Source organism: Coregonus clupeaformis, chromosome 10, assembly GCF_020615455.1.
Source record: "Coregonus clupeaformis isolate EN_2021a chromosome 10, ASM2061545v1, whole genome shotgun sequence".
In the NCBI taxonomy this organism is placed as follows: domain Eukaryota; kingdom Metazoa; phylum Chordata; class Actinopteri; order Salmoniformes; family Salmonidae; genus Coregonus; species Coregonus clupeaformis.
The window spans coordinates 6723020-6740519 of record NC_059201.1 but is presented as its reverse complement, the minus strand read 5'-3'; the positions used below and the strand labels follow the sequence as shown (position 1 = coordinate 6740519).

Sequence of the window (17500 nt, the reverse complement as noted above, 5' to 3'; positions counted from 1 at the left end):
ACTCCCCAAATACAGGTGTGCCAAGCTTGTAGCGTCATACCTAAGAAGACTCAAGGCTGTAATCACTGCCAAAGGTGCTTCAACAAAGTACTGAGTAAAGGGTCTGAATACTTACGTAAATGTGATATTTCCATTACATTTTTTGTATACATTTGTAACAATTTCTAAAAACCTGTTTTTGCTTTGTCATTATGGGGTATTGTGTGTAGATTGATGAGGGGAAAAAATAATTTGAATACTTTCCAAATGCACTGTAGATAGATAGATAGATAGATAGATAGATAGATAGATAGATAGATAGATAGATAGATAGATAGATAGATAGATAGATAGATAGATAGATAGATAGATAGATAGATAGATAGATAGATAGATAGATAGATAGATAGATAGATAGATAGATAGATAGGCTGGAGGGACTGCCAGGCAGAGCAAAGGGATGGGGATATTAAAAGGAAAAATGCCCCTTTCGAAGCTTTTATGTACGCCAATCTCCTCTCTCTCTCTCTCTCTCGCCCTCCCCATCTCCTTGCATTCAGTACAGAATGTTCCCCTTTTGAATCCAGAAGAGAACAGGAGCAATAGATGTGACTATCATAATGCCCCTTTGTGGCAGGGAAGGGCTGTTTTGATAAGATGGGACATTGTACAGCTGCAGACAGAGGGTGGGTCCCAAATGATACCTCATTCCCTCTATGGTCCCTGGTCAAAAGCAGTGCACTAAATAGAGAACAGGGTGGCATTTGACACAGCCTGTAGTAGTATTGGACTGTTTCCATTGGATCTCAATTCCAAAGAACTGTAGGGGATCTGCTGTAACAACACAAGGTTTAGTGATCTAAATTGTTCCGTTTATCTAGTTCAAAGAAGACAGACGCCAGGGATTCTAACATCCTTTATGTTCTAAAAGTGTCCAAATGTTTTCAATCAATAGCACACATGCATTATAAGGATTGCAGATTCAAAAATCTAAAAACATACCACACCGCTATGTTCACCACCCAGTTCACCGCCCAGCTCACCGCCCAGTTCACCGCCCAGTTCACCGCCCAGTTCAACAACCAGTTCACCGCCCAGTTCACCGCCCAGTTCACCGCCCATTGCACCGCCCAGTTCACCGCCCAGTTCACCGCCCATTGCACCGCCCAGTTCACCGCCCATTGCACCGCCCATTGCACCGCCCAGCTCACCTGGAGTGTGTGAATACACTTGAACCTCACCTCACCCCCAAACACACACACACTGTCGCACAGACAGAAAACTGTAATCTTCTGGGTAATACGCTTTCCACTCTAAATCCTGCTTAGTGCCATTGTGGCAAAGGCACTGTAACAAGACTCCTGTACTCTGGAGGGGTGTGGAAAGAGGGAACAGGAGAGGAGGGATGAGAGGAGGAGAGGAGAGGAGGAGGAGGAGGAGGAGGAGAGGAGGAAAGGAGAGGAGGAAAGGAGAGGAGGAGGAGGAGGAGAGGAGGAAAGGAGGAGGAGGAGAGGAGGAAAGGAGGGGGAGAGGAGGAGGAGAGGAGGGAAGGAGGGGGAGAGGGAAGAGGGGGATTTGAGAGGCTAATATGGAAGGGTAGCAGAGGAGGGGGGCGGGGGGATTCCTCAGGGAGTGGGGTGATGGGGGTTGGGGATGGGTAGTGAGAGGGGGGTGATGGAGGTCGGGATGGGGTGTGGGAGGGGGGTGATGGGGGTCGGGATGGAGAGTGGGAGGGGGGTGATGGGGTCGGGGATGTAGAGTGGGAGGGTGGTGATGGGGTCGGGGATATGGAGTTGGAAGGGGGGGGGTGATGGGGTCGGGGATGTGGAGTGGGAAGGGGGTGATGGGGTCGGGGATGTGGAGTCTGCCTGGTGAGGGGAGACAGACAGACGGTTAATACAGGATGTAGAATGTACTGCTTTAGTGCTGGTCCCTTCCTGCACCGGGGGAATTTTCAGATACATTTGTCAAATTAGCCAGGACACCATGAATGATTAATGATCTGCCTTGATTGATTAGTCTTTTAGGAGTCTATAAATGATTGCCAAATGGTTGCCATACGAAGTACGATTTTTATATTCTGTTTTTGTTGTAATTGTCTTTCTTTCATGCGTGGCTTATACTGAAACTCTATCGATAATTTAAAAGAAGATGGATACTATTTGTCAAGGAATGGTGTCTATCCTAGATGTAGCAATATTATAAATATTTTATACTGAACAAAAATATAAACGCAACATGCAACAATTTCAACGATTTTACTGAGTTACAGTTCATATAAGGAAATCAGTCAATTAAAATAAATTCATTAGGCCCTAATCTATGGCTTTCACATGACTGGGCATGGGCACCGCCATGGGTGGGCCTGGGAGGGCATATGGGTGGGCAGAAATACTCCTCAGCACACCTCCTCCCCCTCCTCAGACGATCCCGCAGGTGAAGAAGCCAGATGTGGAGGTCCTAGGCTGGCGTGGTTACACGTGGTCTACGGTTGTGAGGCCGGTTGGATGTACTGGTTGGATGTACTGCCAAATTCTCTAAAACAACGTTGGAGGCAGCTTATGGTAGAGAAATGAACATTAAATTCCCTGGCAACAGCTCTGTTGGACATTCCTGCAGTCAGCATGCCAATTGCGCGCTCCCTCAAAACTTGAGACATCTGTGGCCTTTTATTGTCGACAGCACAAAGTGCACCTGTGTAATGATCATGCTGTTTAATCAGCTTCTTGATAAGCCACACCTGTCAGGTGGATGGATTATCTTGGCAAAGCAGAAATGCTCACTAACAGGGATTTAAACAAATGTGTGCACCAAATTTTAGAGAAATAAGCTTTTTGTGGGTATGGAAAATTTCAGATCTTTTATTTCATCTCATGAAACATGGGACCAACACTTTGCATGTTGCGTTTGTATTTTGGTTCAGTATATAACTGTCATTCTCAAAGCATTGACTCTCTCACTCACTCACTCACTCTTGAACAGGATGTACCGACCCCTTTTGTCTGGCGATTCTGTATGTCACTGATCTCTCTCTTTTTGCCCTCTCTCTCCCTCCTCTCCAGAGCTCTGGGAGGTGCCGTTTGAAGACATCTCTGAGCTGCAGTGGGTAGGGAGCGGGGCCCAGGGGGCAGTCTTCCTGGGGAAACTCCACGGACAGGAAGTAGCTGTGAAGAAGGTCCGAGACATTAAGGAGACAGACATCAGACATCTGAGAAAACTCAAACACCCCAACATCATCACCTTCAAGTAAGTATACAGTACAGTAGAATACAGTATTTGTATAATACAGTACAGTATAATACAGTACAGTAAAATACAGTACAGTATAATACAGTACAGAGAGAGACAATACAGTAGAATACTGTACAGTAGAATACAGTACAGTAGAGTATAATACAGTAGAATACAGTACAGTAGAGTACTAACTGTAAGTCATTGTGGATAAGAGCATCTGCTAAATGACTAAAATGTAATGTAACATGTATAATACAGTAGAATACAGTACAGTATAATTCAAAAGAATGCAGTAGACTGCAGTACAGTAGAATACAGTCGAACACAGTACAGTAGAGTATAATACAGTATAATACAGTACATTAGAATACAGTACAGTAGAATACCGTACAGTAAAGTATAATACATTAGAAGACAGTACAGTAGAATATACCCAGGCCCATGCTATTGTACCTTAATGGAGTACTATGTTACTAATTCCTCTCTCCTCTCCTCTCTCTTCCCTCTCTCCTCCCTCTCTCCTCTCCTCCCTCTCTCTCCTCTCCTCCCTCTCTCCTCTCCTCCCTCTCTCCTCTCCTCCATCCAGGGGTATCTGCACCCAGGCCCCGTGCTACTGTATCCTGATGGAGTACTGTGCCCAGGGCCAGCTGTACGAGGTGCTGAGGACAGGTAGGAAGATCACCCCCTCCCTGCTCATCGACTGGGCCATGGGCATGGCTGGGGGCATGAACTACCTCCACCTCCACAAGATCATCCACAGAGACCTCAAGTCGCCCAAGTAAGTAGTCCTACCTACATGATAGCTATGCTTTAGCTTGGTAGCAGATCCGTATGTGCTTGAGCCAACACCTCTGTTGTGTTCATTGTCATGCCAAACATATTGTTGTACACTAAGTAGATATCATTGAAGATGATATGTTTTAGGGGTGTTAGCGACTTAGCGTACATTTAGTTTCTCAAGTTACCATACCTCAATATCATATTCTTGTTTGAGTCGTTTGAATAGTTCTAGGGAAACCTAGAACAGCTGAAATTGTGGCTACCGTACCTTCCCCTGACTGTGTCTCTCTGTGTGGCTACCGTACCTTCCCCTGACTGTCTCTCTGTGTGGCTACTGTACCTTCCCCTGACTGTGTCTCTCTGTGTGGCTACTGTACCTTCCCCTGACTGTGTCTCTCTGTGTGGCTACTGTACCTTCCCCTGAATGTCTCTCTGTGTGGCTACTGTACCTTCCCCTGACTGTCTCTCTGTGTGGCTACTGTACCTTCCCCTGACTGTGTCTCTGTGTGGCTACTGTACCTTCCCCTGACTGTCTCTCTGTGTGGCTACTGTACCTTCCCCTGACTGTCTCTCTGTGTGGCTACTGTACCTTCCCCTGACTGTGTCTCTGTGTGGCTACTGTACCTTCCCCTGACTGTGTCTCTGTGTGGCTACTGTACCTTCCCCTGACTGTGTCTCTCTGTGTGGCTACCGTACCTTCCCCTGACTGTGTCTCTCTGTGTGGCTACTGTACCTTCTCTTCTCCTGACTGTCTCTCTGTGTGGCTACTGTACCTTCTCTTCTCCTGACTGTCTCTCTGTGTGGCTACTGTACCTTCTCCTGACTGTCTCTCTGTGTGGCTACTGTACCTTCTCTTCTCCTGACTGTCTCTCTGTGTGGCTACTGTACCTTCCCCTGACTGTCTCTCTGTGTGGCTACTGTACCTTCCCCTGAATGTCTCTCTGTGTGGCTACTGTACCTTCCCCTGACTGTCTCTCTGTGTGGCTACTGTACCTTCCCCTGACTGTCTCTCTGTGTGGCTACTGTACCTTCCCCTGACTGTCTCTCTGTGTGGCTACTGTACCTTCTCCCCTGACTGTGTCTCTCTGTGTGGCTACTGTACCTTCTCCTCCTGACTGTCTCTCTGTGTGGCTACTGTACCTTCCCCTGACTGTCTCTCTGTGTGGCTACTGTACCTTCCCCTGACTGTGTCTCTCTGTGTGGCTACTGTACCTTCCCCTGACTGTGTCTCTCTGTGTGGCTACTGTACCTTCCCCTGACTGTCTCTCTGTGTGGCTACTGTACCTTCCCCTGACTGTCTCTCTGTGTGGCTACTGTACCTTCCCCTGAATGTCTCTTTGTGTGGCTACTGTACCTTCCCCTGACGTGTCTCTCTGTGTGGCTACTGTACCTTCCCCTGACTGTGTCTCTCTGTGTGGCTACTGTACCTTCCCCTGACTGTCTCTCTGTGTGGCTACTGTACCTTCCCCTGACTGTGTCTCTCTGTGTGGCTACTGTACCTTCCCCTGACTGTCTCTCTGTGTGGCTACTGTACCTTCCCCTGACTGTCTCTCTGTGTGGCTACTGTACCTTCCCCTGACTGTCTCTCTGTGTGGCTACTGTACCTTCCCCTGACTGTCTCTCTGTGTGGCTACTGTACCTTCCCCTGAATGTCTCTCTGTGTGGCTACTGTACCTTCCCCTGAATGTCTCTCTGTGTGGCTACTGTACCTTCCCCTGACTGTGTCTCTCTGTGTGGCTACTGTACCTTCCCCTGACTGTCTCTCTGTGTGGCTACTGTACCTTCCCCTGACTGTGTCTCTCTGTGTGGCTACTGTACCTTCCCCTGACTGTCTCTCTGTGTGGCTACTGTACCTTCCCCTGACTGTGTCTCTCTGTGTGGCTACTGTACCTTCCCCTGACTGTTCTCTGTGTGGCTACTGTACCTTCCCCTGACTGTCTCTCTGTGTGGCTACTGTACCTTCCCCTGACTGTGTCTCTCTGTGTGGCTACCGTACCTTCCCCTGACTGTCTCTCTGTGTGGCTACTGTACCTTCCCCTGACTGTCTCTCTGTGTGGCTACTGTACCTTCCCCTGACTGTCTCTCTGTGTGGCTACTGTACCTTCCCCTGACTGTCTCTCTGTGTGGCTACTGTACCTTCTCTTCTCCTGACTGTCTCTTTGTGTGGCTACTGTATACCTTCCCCTGACTGTGTCTCTCTGTGTGGCTACTGTACCTTCCCCTGACTGTCTCTCTGTGTGGCTACCGTACCTTCCCCTGACTGTGTCTCTGTGTGGCTACTGTACCTTCCCCTGACTGTCTCTCTGTGTGGCTACTGTACCTTCCCCTGACTGTCTCTCTGTGTGGCTACCGTACCTTCCCCTGAATGTCTCTCTGTGTGGCTACTGTACCTTCCCCTGACTGTCTCTCTGTGTGGCTACTGTACCTTCCCCTGACTGTCTCTCTGTGTGGCTACTGTACCTTCCCCTGAATGTCTCTCTGTGTGGCTACTGTACCTTCCCCTGACGTGTCTCTCTGTGTGGCTACTGTACCTTCCCCTGACTGTCTCTCTGTGTGGCTACTGTACCTTCCCCTGACTGTGTCTCTGTGTGGCTACTGTACCTTCCCCTGACTGTGTCTCTGTGTGGCTACTGTACCTTCCCCTGACTGTCTCTCTGTGTGGCTACTGTACCTTCCCCTGACTGTCTCTCTGTGTGGCTACTGTACCTTCCCCTGACTGTCTCTCTGTGTGGCTACTGTACCTTCTCTTCTCCTGACTGTCTCTCTGTGTGGCTACTGTACCTTCCCCTGACTGTCTCTCTGTGTGGCTACTGTACCTTCCCCTGACTGTCTCTCTGTGTGGCTACTGTACCTTCCCCTGACTGTGTCTCTCTGTGTGGCTACTGTACCTTCCCCTGACTGTCTCTCTGTGTGGCTACTGTACCTTCCCCTGACTGTCTCTCTGTGTGGCTACTGTACCTTCTCTTCTCCTGACTGTCTCTCTGTGTGGCTACTGTACCTTCCCCTGACTGTCTCTCTGTGTGGCTACCGTACCTTCCCCTGACTGTCTCTCTGTGTGGCTACTGTACCTTCCCCTGACTGTGTCTCTCTGTGTGGCTACTGTACCTTCCCCTGACTGTCTCTCTGTGTGGCTACTGTACCTTCCCCTGACTGTCTCTCTGTGTGGCTACTGTACCTTCCCCTGACTGTCTCTCTGTGTGGCTACTGTACCTTCCCCTGACTGTCTCTCTGTGTGGCTACTGTACCTTCCCCTGACTGTCTCTCTGTGTGGCTACTGTACCTTCCCCTGACTGTGTCTCTCTGTGTGGCTACCAAACCTTCCCCTGACTGTGTCTCTGTGTGGCTACCGTACCTTCCCCTGACTGTCTCTCTGTGTGGCTACTGTACCTTCCCCTGACTGTCTCTCTGTGTGGCTACTGTACCTTCCCCTGACTGTGTCTCTCTGTGTGGCTACTGTACCTTCCCCTGACTGTGTCTCTGTGTGGCTACTGTACCTTCCCCTGACTGTCTCTCTGTGTGGCTACTGTACCTTCCCCTGACTGTGTCTCTCTGTGTGGCTACCGTACCTTCCCCTGACTGTGTCTCTCTGTGTGGCTACTGTACCTTCCCCTGACTGTCTCTCTGTGTGGCTACTGTACCTTCCCCTGACTGTGTCTCTCTGTGTGGCTACTGTACCTTCACCTGACTGTGTCTCTCTGTGTGGCTACCGTACCTTCCCCTGACTGTCTCTCTGTGTGGCTACTGTACCTTCCCCTGACTGTCTCTCTGTGTGGCTACCGTACCTTCCCCTGACTGTGCCTGTATATTCTACTCCAGTATGTTGATCACCTACGATGACGCGGTGAAGATCTCTGACTTCGGGACGTCTAAGGAGATGAGTGATAAGAGCACCAAGATGTCCTTCGCCGGTACGGTGGCCTGGATGGCCCCGGAGGTCATCAGGAACGAACCTGTCTCAGAGAAGGTCGACATCTGGTAAGAGAAAACACCTTCTTACTTTTTCCTTCATGCTTTATAGCATAATTTATTTTGATATCAACCCATCTGAAAAAGAGACCAGTTAAAAAAAAAGGTTAAATAATATCAAATCTTTCCAAATCATTTAAGTATAATTTTGGTAATTTTAGCAGACGCTCTTATCCAGAGTGCCTTGAGACCACCCTCCCTTTCTGTTTCCATTTCCGTCTCTCTCTCTCTCTCTCTCTCTCTCTCTCTCTCTCTCTCTCTCTCTCTCTCTCTCCCCCTCCTTCCCTCCCTCCCTCCCTCTCCTAAGAGAGGAATGCTGGCTAATTCAATTATTGATTTGCCAGATGCTCTTGTGCTCTGGAGAGGCTGAAATATCCTTTCTAAAGCCTGTGGCCTGGCCTTGGGCCTAAAGCCCACTAGACTGGATATGGAGAGGGGAGTCTGATTTCACTGATCCTACGCTACTGAAAGATGAGAGTGTGATTTCTCAGAGAGTCGAATGGTAGAGTCTGATTTCCACGCATTTTAACTGAAAGTCATTTGGCAGACACTCTAGTTTAGGAGGACTTACAATCAGTGCATTCAACAATATAAATGTAGGTCCATGATCATTTCTACAGTTTCGAATTAGGTTTTTCTAATTTCTCTCAAAACCACCCGCGGGCCGGATCAAATAGGCTCAAGTCTGACACATGAACAAAAAGGTACAACTGTTGATGTGTGAAAAATCACAAGAATGTAGACCGTATGTATCTGTATCTATCTCTGAAACGGGTCAACATTATCTCCTGCCCTTATCGCTGTCTATTCTGAGAGAAAGGATGATTTGAGGTGTGTTGTTTGCTCAGTCTGGTCTGCCTTAACATGCTCTGACAGTTGGGCCAGACTAAATCTAAAAGAACATTGGGTCTGTAAAATGTTCAGAGAATGAGGAGTTATTTTTACTAAATCCATTTAAAGAGAGTGTTCCTTGGAACCATTGCATAGAGGCATTGTGACAAAGACTGTGGCAGTGAGACAGCAAGGTTAGACTCTCTCCCTTTACCTTACTACTCTGGAGAAATCTAAAATAAGATTGGGTGTAGAGAAAATAAAATGGTTTCTTCAAGAATAACATAACAAGACAGAGAATGCTCCTTGTCTTTAATAACATAACAAGAGAGAGAATGCTCCTTGTCTTTAATAACATAACAAGACAGAGAATGCTCCTTGTCTTTAATAACATAACAAGACAGAGAATGCTCCTTGTCTTTAATAACATAACAAGACAGAGAATGCTCCTTGTCTTTAATAACATAACAAGACAGAGAATGCTCCTTGTCTTTAATAACATAACAGGACAGAGAATGCTCCTTGTCTTTAATAACATAAGAGGACAGAGTTCTCCTTGTCTTTAATAACATAAGAGGACAGAGTTCTCCTTGTCTTTAATAACATAAGAGGACAGAGTGCTCCTTGTCTTTAATAACATAAGAGGACAGAGTTCTCCTTGTCTTTAATAACATAAGAGGACAGAGAATGATCCTTGTCTTTAATAACATAAGAGGACAGAGAATGATCCTTGTCTTTAATAACATAAGAGGACAGAGAATGATCCTTGTCTTTAATAACATAAGAGGACAGAGAATGATCCTTGTCTTTAATAACATAAGAGGACAGAGTTCTCCTTGTCTTTAATAACATAAGAGGACAGAGAATGATCCTGTCCTAGTATTACTCATCGTATAAAAAGGCAATAAATAGCTATTTATTAAGGGTACTACTCTAACCACAGGAGGTTGATGACACCTTAATTGGGGAGGAAGGGCTCGTGGTAATGGCTGGAGCGGAATTGGTGGAATGGTATCAAATAGATCAAACACATGGTTTGATGCCATTCCATTCGCTCTGTTCCAGCCACTATTAGGAGCCGTCCTCCCCTCAGCAGCCTCCACTGACGCTAACACACAATACATTATATTTCTGTGCCTGTTCTATAGAACTAGAGATAAACTACCCATTCTGTAGATTTTCAGCGATAATAAACAAGGGGCCAGAGACAGAAGCTAAAAATAATCACATAAACACAACATTACTCTCGCCCTCCCACACAATGCTATTGGTGCTTTCTCCCTCCCACACGATGCTATTGGTGCTTTCTCCCTCCCACACGATGCTATTGGTGCTTTCTCCCTCCCACACGATGCTATTGGTGCTTTCTCCCTCCCACACGATGCTATTGGTGCACACCAGAGTCGCCATGGTGATCCAGATCCAAGGTGCCATCAACAACAACCTTTCCATAGTTACTCCCCTGGGATGAGACCTTCCTTATCCCCCAGCCTGTGTGTGTGTGTGTGTGTGTGTGTGTGTGTGTGTGTGTGTGTGTGTGTGTGTGTGTGTGTGTGTGTGTGTGTGTGTGTGTGTGTGTGTGTGTGTGTGTGTGTGTGTGTGTGTGTGTGTGTGTGTGTGTGTGTGTGTGTGTGTGTGTGTTCTCCTCAGCCTCTACCCGACGGCAGGGGCAGAGCCACACACTGGCCTTGTGCCACCCTGGCACATGGGAGCCCAGTACACACATAAAACACACACTGACTGACTGGCCCCTTTTACAGCGCACAAACATGTAGCCTACACAGCCTTGTTTTTGTATTATCAGGAAAACACCGTTGTAAGCAACAGGGGTAGTAGGGTACACAGAAGAGGCTATAACATAGAAGATGCTGATGTGTTGATGTTGTTTTTCAGAGTGGCTCCTGAACACCCATCTTTATTGTACAGACGTGTTCATTTTAAAAGAGTAGTATGGACTCATGGGATCTCCCCCCTCTCTCTCTCTCTGCAGGTCGTTTGGTGTGGTGCTGTGGGAGATGTTGACCGGAGAGGTGCCATATAAAGACGTGGACTCTTCGGCCATCATCTGGGGGGTGGGAAACAACAGCCTGAACCTACCTGTCCCAGAGAGCTGCCCAGACGGCTTCAAAATACTGCTGAGACAGTGCTGGTGAGACGGAGGGAATGGGAGAGAGAGGGAGGGAGGGGAATGGGAGAGGAGGGAGGGAGGGGAATGGGAGAGGGAGGGAGGGAGGGGAATGGGAGAGAGAGGGAGGGAGAGGGAGGGGGGGGAATGGGAGTGGGAGGGAGGGAGGGGAATGGGAGAGAGAGGGAGGGAGGGGAATGGGAGTGGGAGGGAGGGATGGGGAATGGGAGAGAGAGTGAGGGAGGGGAATGGGAGAGAGAGGGAGGGGGGAATGGGAGAGAGAGTGAGGGAGGGGAATGGGAGAGAGAGGGAGGGAGGGGAATGGGAGAGAGGGAGGGAGGGGAATGGGAGTGGGAGGGAGGGGAATGGGAGAGGGAGGGAGGGAGGGGAATGGGAGAGGGAGGGAGGGAGGGGAATGGGAGAGAGAGGGAGGGAGGGGAATGGGAGTGGGAGGGAGGGGAATGGGAGAGAGAGGGAGGGAGGGGAATGGGAGAGGGAGGGAGGGAGGGGAATGGGAGAGAGAGGGAGGGAGGGGAAATGGGAGAGAGAGGGAGGGAGGGGGAGGGAGGGAGGGAGGGAGGGGAATGGGAGAGAGAGAGAGGGAGGGGAATGGGAGAGAGAGGGAGGGAGGGGAGAGGGGAGAGAGAGGGAGGGAGGGGAAGAGATGAAAGAAGAGGATAGGGCATAAAAGAAGGGGTGGAGGACAGGGCATGAACATGGGGGTGGAGGACAGGGCATGAACATGGGGGTGGAGGACAGGGCATGAACATGGGGGTGGAGGACGGGGCATGAACATGGGGGTGGAGGACAGGGCATGAACATGGGGGTGGAGGACAGGGCATGAACATGGGGGTGGAGGACAGGGCATGAACATGGGGGTGGAGGACAGGGCATGAACATGGGGGTGGAGGACGGGGCATGAACATGTCCACCGAATAGAGGAGGAGTTAAGAAATCAGGAGATGTAGATGTTGTACATGTACATTGTAGTTGTATTTAAAGATATGTGTGTCTCTGCCTCCAGGAGCAGTAAGCCCAGGAACAGACCTTCATTCAGACAGATCCTACTGCACCTGGATATCGCCTCAGCGGACCTGCTGTCTACCCCACAGGAGACCTACTTCAAATCTCAGGTACAGTCACATAAGTAAATAGAACACTAGAATGGACATTGGCATGCTGGCAACATGACTACAGGACAGCCATCTTGAAATTAAACTTTCATTTTAGAGTTATAAACATTTATGACAGTGGTAGTCACTAATATTTAGATTGTAAAACAAAATCACTGGCGAGGCATAAGGGTTGGAGGACAAAGTCAAATTGATTCAAACATGAAATTAAACAGATTCATACATGATATTTAAGATACTATTAACATGGACCATCAAGCTATTTAATTCTCTGATTCTCTGTTTTAGGACACTTGGGGGGTATCAGAAACAAATGTGGAAAATAATTTGATGAATCTTTAGAATCTGACCTTTTTGCTATTATCTCAATAAAAGTTATAGCACAAGATTTGTCAAATCAGGTCATGTCAAAATTCAATCTGATGGAAGGAAGTATGCTGTGGAGTGATTGAAATGCATCAGAAAGGTATTGAAAAGTTGAGAAAAACATCAGGGATGATCATCAAACAATCTTATGTATGATCGTTTGTGGACAATCAATTCATTTCCCTCAGTTATTCCATGCAGATTCCTCACTCTCCCTACTAACGAGTCCTGCACAGCTTGTGTTGTAGGTGGAAACAGAAGACAGGTACGTGATCCTGAGTCTAAGCTTTCAGGGATGGGGTCATAGTTGGTAATAGTTCAGTCGCTAAAGGTTATTAACGTGACCACGGTTCTATGAAGTAAGCAGCGTATTCAACTGACTGAGGAAAACAAAACACCTTCTTTCAGATTATTACAGCAAGCCGCCAATCAAATCGCAGAGAGAAGCATGCGTCTTGCAAGACGCGCAATGACTATCCCTGGTTTATGACTATCCCTGGTTTATGACTATCCCTGGTTTATGACTATCCCTGGTTTGTGACTACGCCTGGTTTATAACTACGCCTGGTTTATGACTAAGCCTGGTTTATGACTATCCCTGGTTTATGACTATGCCTGGTTTATGACTATGTCTGGTTTATGACTATTCCTGGTTTATGACTACGCCAGGTTTATGATTATCCCTGGTTTGTGACTACGCCTGGTTTATGACTACGCCTGGTTTATGACTATGCCTGGTTTATGATTATGCCTGGTTTATGACTATGCCTGGTTTATGACTATGCCTGGTTTATGACTACGCCTTTTTTATGACTACGCCTGGTTTATGACTACACCTGGTTTATGACTATTCCTGGTTTATGACTACGCCAGGTTTATGATTATCCCTGGTTTGTGACTACGCCTGGTTTATAACTACGCCTGGTTTATGACTATCCCTGGTTTATGACTATGCCTGGTTTATGACTATCCCTGGTTTATTACTATCCCTGGTTTATGACTATGCCAGGATTATGGTTATCCCTGGTTCATGATTATCCCTGGTTTGTGACTACGCCTGGTTTATAACTATGCCTGGTTTATGACTATGCCTGGTTTATGACTATGCCTGGTTTATGACTACACCTGGTTTATGACTATTCCTGGTTTATGACTACGCCTGGTTTATGACTATCCCTGGTTTATGACTACGCCTGGTTTATGACTACGCCTGGTTTATGATTATCCCTGGTTTGTGACTATGCCTGGTTTATGACTATGCCTGGTTTATGACAACGCCTGGTTTATAACTACGCCTGGTTTATGACTACACCTGGTTTATGACTACGCCTGGTTTATGACTATGCCTGGTTTATGACTATCCCTGGTTTATGACTATCCCTGGTTTGTGACTACGCCTGGTTTATGACTAAGCCTGGTTTATGACTATCCCTGGTTTATGACTATGTCTGGTTTATGACTATGTCTGGTTTATGACTATTCCTGGTTTATGACTACGCCAGGTTTATGATTATCCCTGGTTTGTGACTACGCCTGGTTTATGACTACGCCTGGTTTATGACTATGCCTGGTTTATGATTATGCCTGGTTTATGACTATCCCTGGTTTATGACTATGCCCTGGTTTATGACTACGCCTGGTTTTATGACTACGCCTGGTTTATGACTACACCTGGTTTATGACTATGCCTGGTTTATGACTACGCCTGGTTTATGATTTTCCCTGGTTTGTGACTACGCCTGGTTTATGACTACGCCTGGTTTATGACTATCCCTGGTTTATGACTATGCCCTGGTTCATGACTATCCCTGGTTTATTACTATCCCTGGTTTATGATTACGCCTGGTTTATGGCTACCCTGGTTCATGATTATCGCCTGGTTTGTGACTACGCCTGGTTTATAACTATGCCTGGTTTATGACTATGCCTGGTTTATGACTATGCCTGGTTTATGACTACACCTGGTTTATGACTATTCCTGGTTTATGACTACACCTGGTTTATGACTATTCCCGGTTCATGACTACGCCTGGTTAATGACTACGCCTGGTTTATGATTATCCTGGTTCGTGACTATGTCTGGTTAATGACTATCCCTGGTTTATGACTACGCCTGGTTTATAACTACGCCTGGTTTATGACTACACCTGGTTTATGACTACGCCTGGTTTATGACTATGCCTGGTTTATGACTATCCCTGGTTTATGACTATTCCTGGTTTATGACTACGCCTGGTTTATGACTACGCCTTTTTTATGACTACGCCTGGTTTAGGACTATCCCTGGTTATGACTATCCCTGGTTTATGAATATCCCTGGTTTATGACTATGCCTGGTTTATGACTATGCCTGGTTTATGACTACGCCTGGTTTATGACTACGCCTGGTTTATGACTATCCCTGGTTCATGACTATGCCTGGTTTATGACTATCCCTGGTTTATGACTATCCCTGGTTTATGACTATGCCTGGTTTATGACTTTGCCTGGTTTATGACTATTCCTGGTTTATGACTACACCTGGTTTATGACTATGCCTGGTTTATGACTACGCCTGGTTTATGACTACGCCTGGTTTATGACAACACCTGGTTTATGACTATGCCTGGTTAATGACTATCCCTGGTTTATGACTACGCCTGGTTTATGACTATGCCTGGTTTATGACTATGCCTGGTTTATGACTACGCCTGGTTTATGACTATGCCTGGTTTATGACTATGCCTGGTTTATGACTACGCCTGGTTTATGATTATCCCTGGTTTGTGACTACGCCTTGTTTATAACTACGCCTGGTTTATGACTATCCCTGGTTTATGACTATGCCTGGTTTATGACTATCCCTGGTTTATGACTATCCCTGGTTTATGACTACGCCTGGTTTATGACTACGCCTGGTTTATGACTATGCCTGGTTTATGACTATGCCTGGTTTATGACTATCCCTGGTTTATGACTACGCCTGGTTTATGACTATCCCTGGTTTATGACAATCCCTGGTTTATGACTATGCCTGGTTTATGACTACGCCTGGTTTATGACAACGCCTGGTTTATGACTATGCCTGGTTTATGACTATGCCTGGTTTATGACTATCCCTGGTTTATGACTACGCCTGGTTTATGACTACGCCTTTTTTATGACTATGCCTGGTTTATGACTATCCCTGGTTCATGACTATCCCTGGTTTATTACTATCCCTGGTTTATGATTATGCCTGGTTTATGACTACGCCTGGTTTATGACTACGCCTGGTTTATGACTACGCCTGGTTTATGACTACGCCTGGTTTATGACTATCCCTGGTTTATGACTATGCCTGGTTTATGACTATGCCTGGTTTATTACTACGCCTGGTTTATGACTACACCTGGTTTATGACTATTCCTGGTTCATGACTATGCCTGGTTAATGACTATGCCTGGTTTATGACTATTCCTGGTTCATGACTATGACTGGTTAATGACTATCCCTGGTTTATGACTATCCCTGGTTTATGACTACGCCTGGTTTATGACTATGCCTGGTTTATGACTATCCCTGGTTTATGACTATGCCTGGTTTATGACTACGCCTGGTTTATGACTACGCCTGGTTTATGACTACACCTGGTTCATGACTATGTCTGGTTAATGACTATCCCTGGTTTATGACTACGCCTGGTTTATGACTACGCCTGGTTTATGACTACGCCTTTTTGATGACTACGCCTGGTTTATGACTATTCCTGGTTCATGACTATGCCTGGTTAATGACTATCCCTGGTTTATGACTATGCCTGGTTTATGACTACGCCTGGTTTATGACTACGCCTTTTTAATGACTACATCTGGTTTATGACTATCCCTGGTTATGACTATCCCTGGTTTATGACTATCCCTGGTTTATGACTATGCCTGGTTTATGACTATGCCTGGTTTATGACTACGCCTGGTTTATGACTACACCTGGTTTATGACTATTCCTTGTTTATGACTACGCCTGGTTAATGACTATCCCTGGTTTATGACTATCCCTGGTTTATGACTACGCCTGGTTTATGACTTTGCCTGGTTTATGACTATTCCTGGTTTATGACTACACCTGGTTTATGACTATGCCTGGTTTATGACTACGCCTGGTTTATGACAACACCTGGTTTATGACTATGCCTGGTTAATGACTATCCCTGGTTTATGACTACGCCTGGTTTATGACTATGCCTGGTTTATGACTATGCCTGGTTTATGACTACACCTGGTTTATGACTATTCCTGGTTTATGACTATGCCTGGTTTATGACTACGCCTGGTTTATGATTATCCCTGGTTTGTGACTACGCCTGGTTTATGACTACGCCTGGTTTATGACTATCCCTGGTTTATGACTATGCCTGGTTTATGACTATCCCTGGTTTATGACTATCCATGGTTTATGACTACGCCTGGTTTATGACTACGCCTGGTTTATGACTATGCCTGGTTTATGACTATGCCTGGTTTATGACTATCCCTGGTTTATGACTATGCCTGGTTTATGACTATCCCTGGTTTATGACTATACCTGGTTTATGACTATCCCTGGTTTATGACTATGCGTGGTTTATGACTACGCCTTTTTAATGACTACGCCTGGTTTATGACTATCCCTGGTTATGACTACGCCTGGTTTATGACTACGCCTGGTTTATGACTACGCCTTTTTTATGACTATGCCTGGTTTATGACTATGCCTGGTTTATGACTATCCCTGGTTTATGACTATCCCTGGTTTATGACTACGCCTGGTTTATGACTATGCCTGGTTTATGACTACGCCTGGTTTATGACTACACCTGGTTTATGACTACGCCAGGATTATGATTATCCCTGGTTTATGACTATGCCTGGTTAATGACTATCCCTGGTTTATGACAATCCCTGGTTTATGACTATGCCTGGTTTATGACTACGCCTGGTTTATGACAACACCTGGTTTATGACTATGCCTGGTTTATGACTATGCCTGGTTTATGACTATCCCTGGTTCATGACTACGCCTGGTTTATGACTACGCCTTTTTTATGACTATGCCTGGTTTATGACTATGCCTGGTTCATGACTATCCC

The 17500-nt window shown here is 46.5% G+C and overlaps 1 protein-coding gene across 4 annotated transcripts in view; it reads left to right on the top strand.

Moving 5' to 3' along the window:
- LOC121574806 (mitogen-activated protein kinase kinase kinase 12-like) overlaps positions 1 to 17500 on the top strand; it is an 86119-nt gene that overhangs the window by 49158 nt on the left and 19461 nt on the right. For all 4 annotated transcript variants that reach the window (XM_045222833.1, XM_045222834.1, XM_045222835.1 and 1 more), the window contains exons 3-7: positions 3042 to 3225; positions 3800 to 3991; positions 7810 to 7968; positions 10781 to 10939; positions 11940 to 12048. In XM_045222833.1, the coding sequence (XP_045078768.1) occupies positions 3042 to 3225; positions 3800 to 3991; positions 7810 to 7968; positions 10781 to 10939; positions 11940 to 12048 (803 nt within the window). The remainder of the gene's footprint in view (positions 1 to 3041; positions 3226 to 3799; positions 3992 to 7809; positions 7969 to 10780; positions 10940 to 11939; positions 12049 to 17500) is intronic.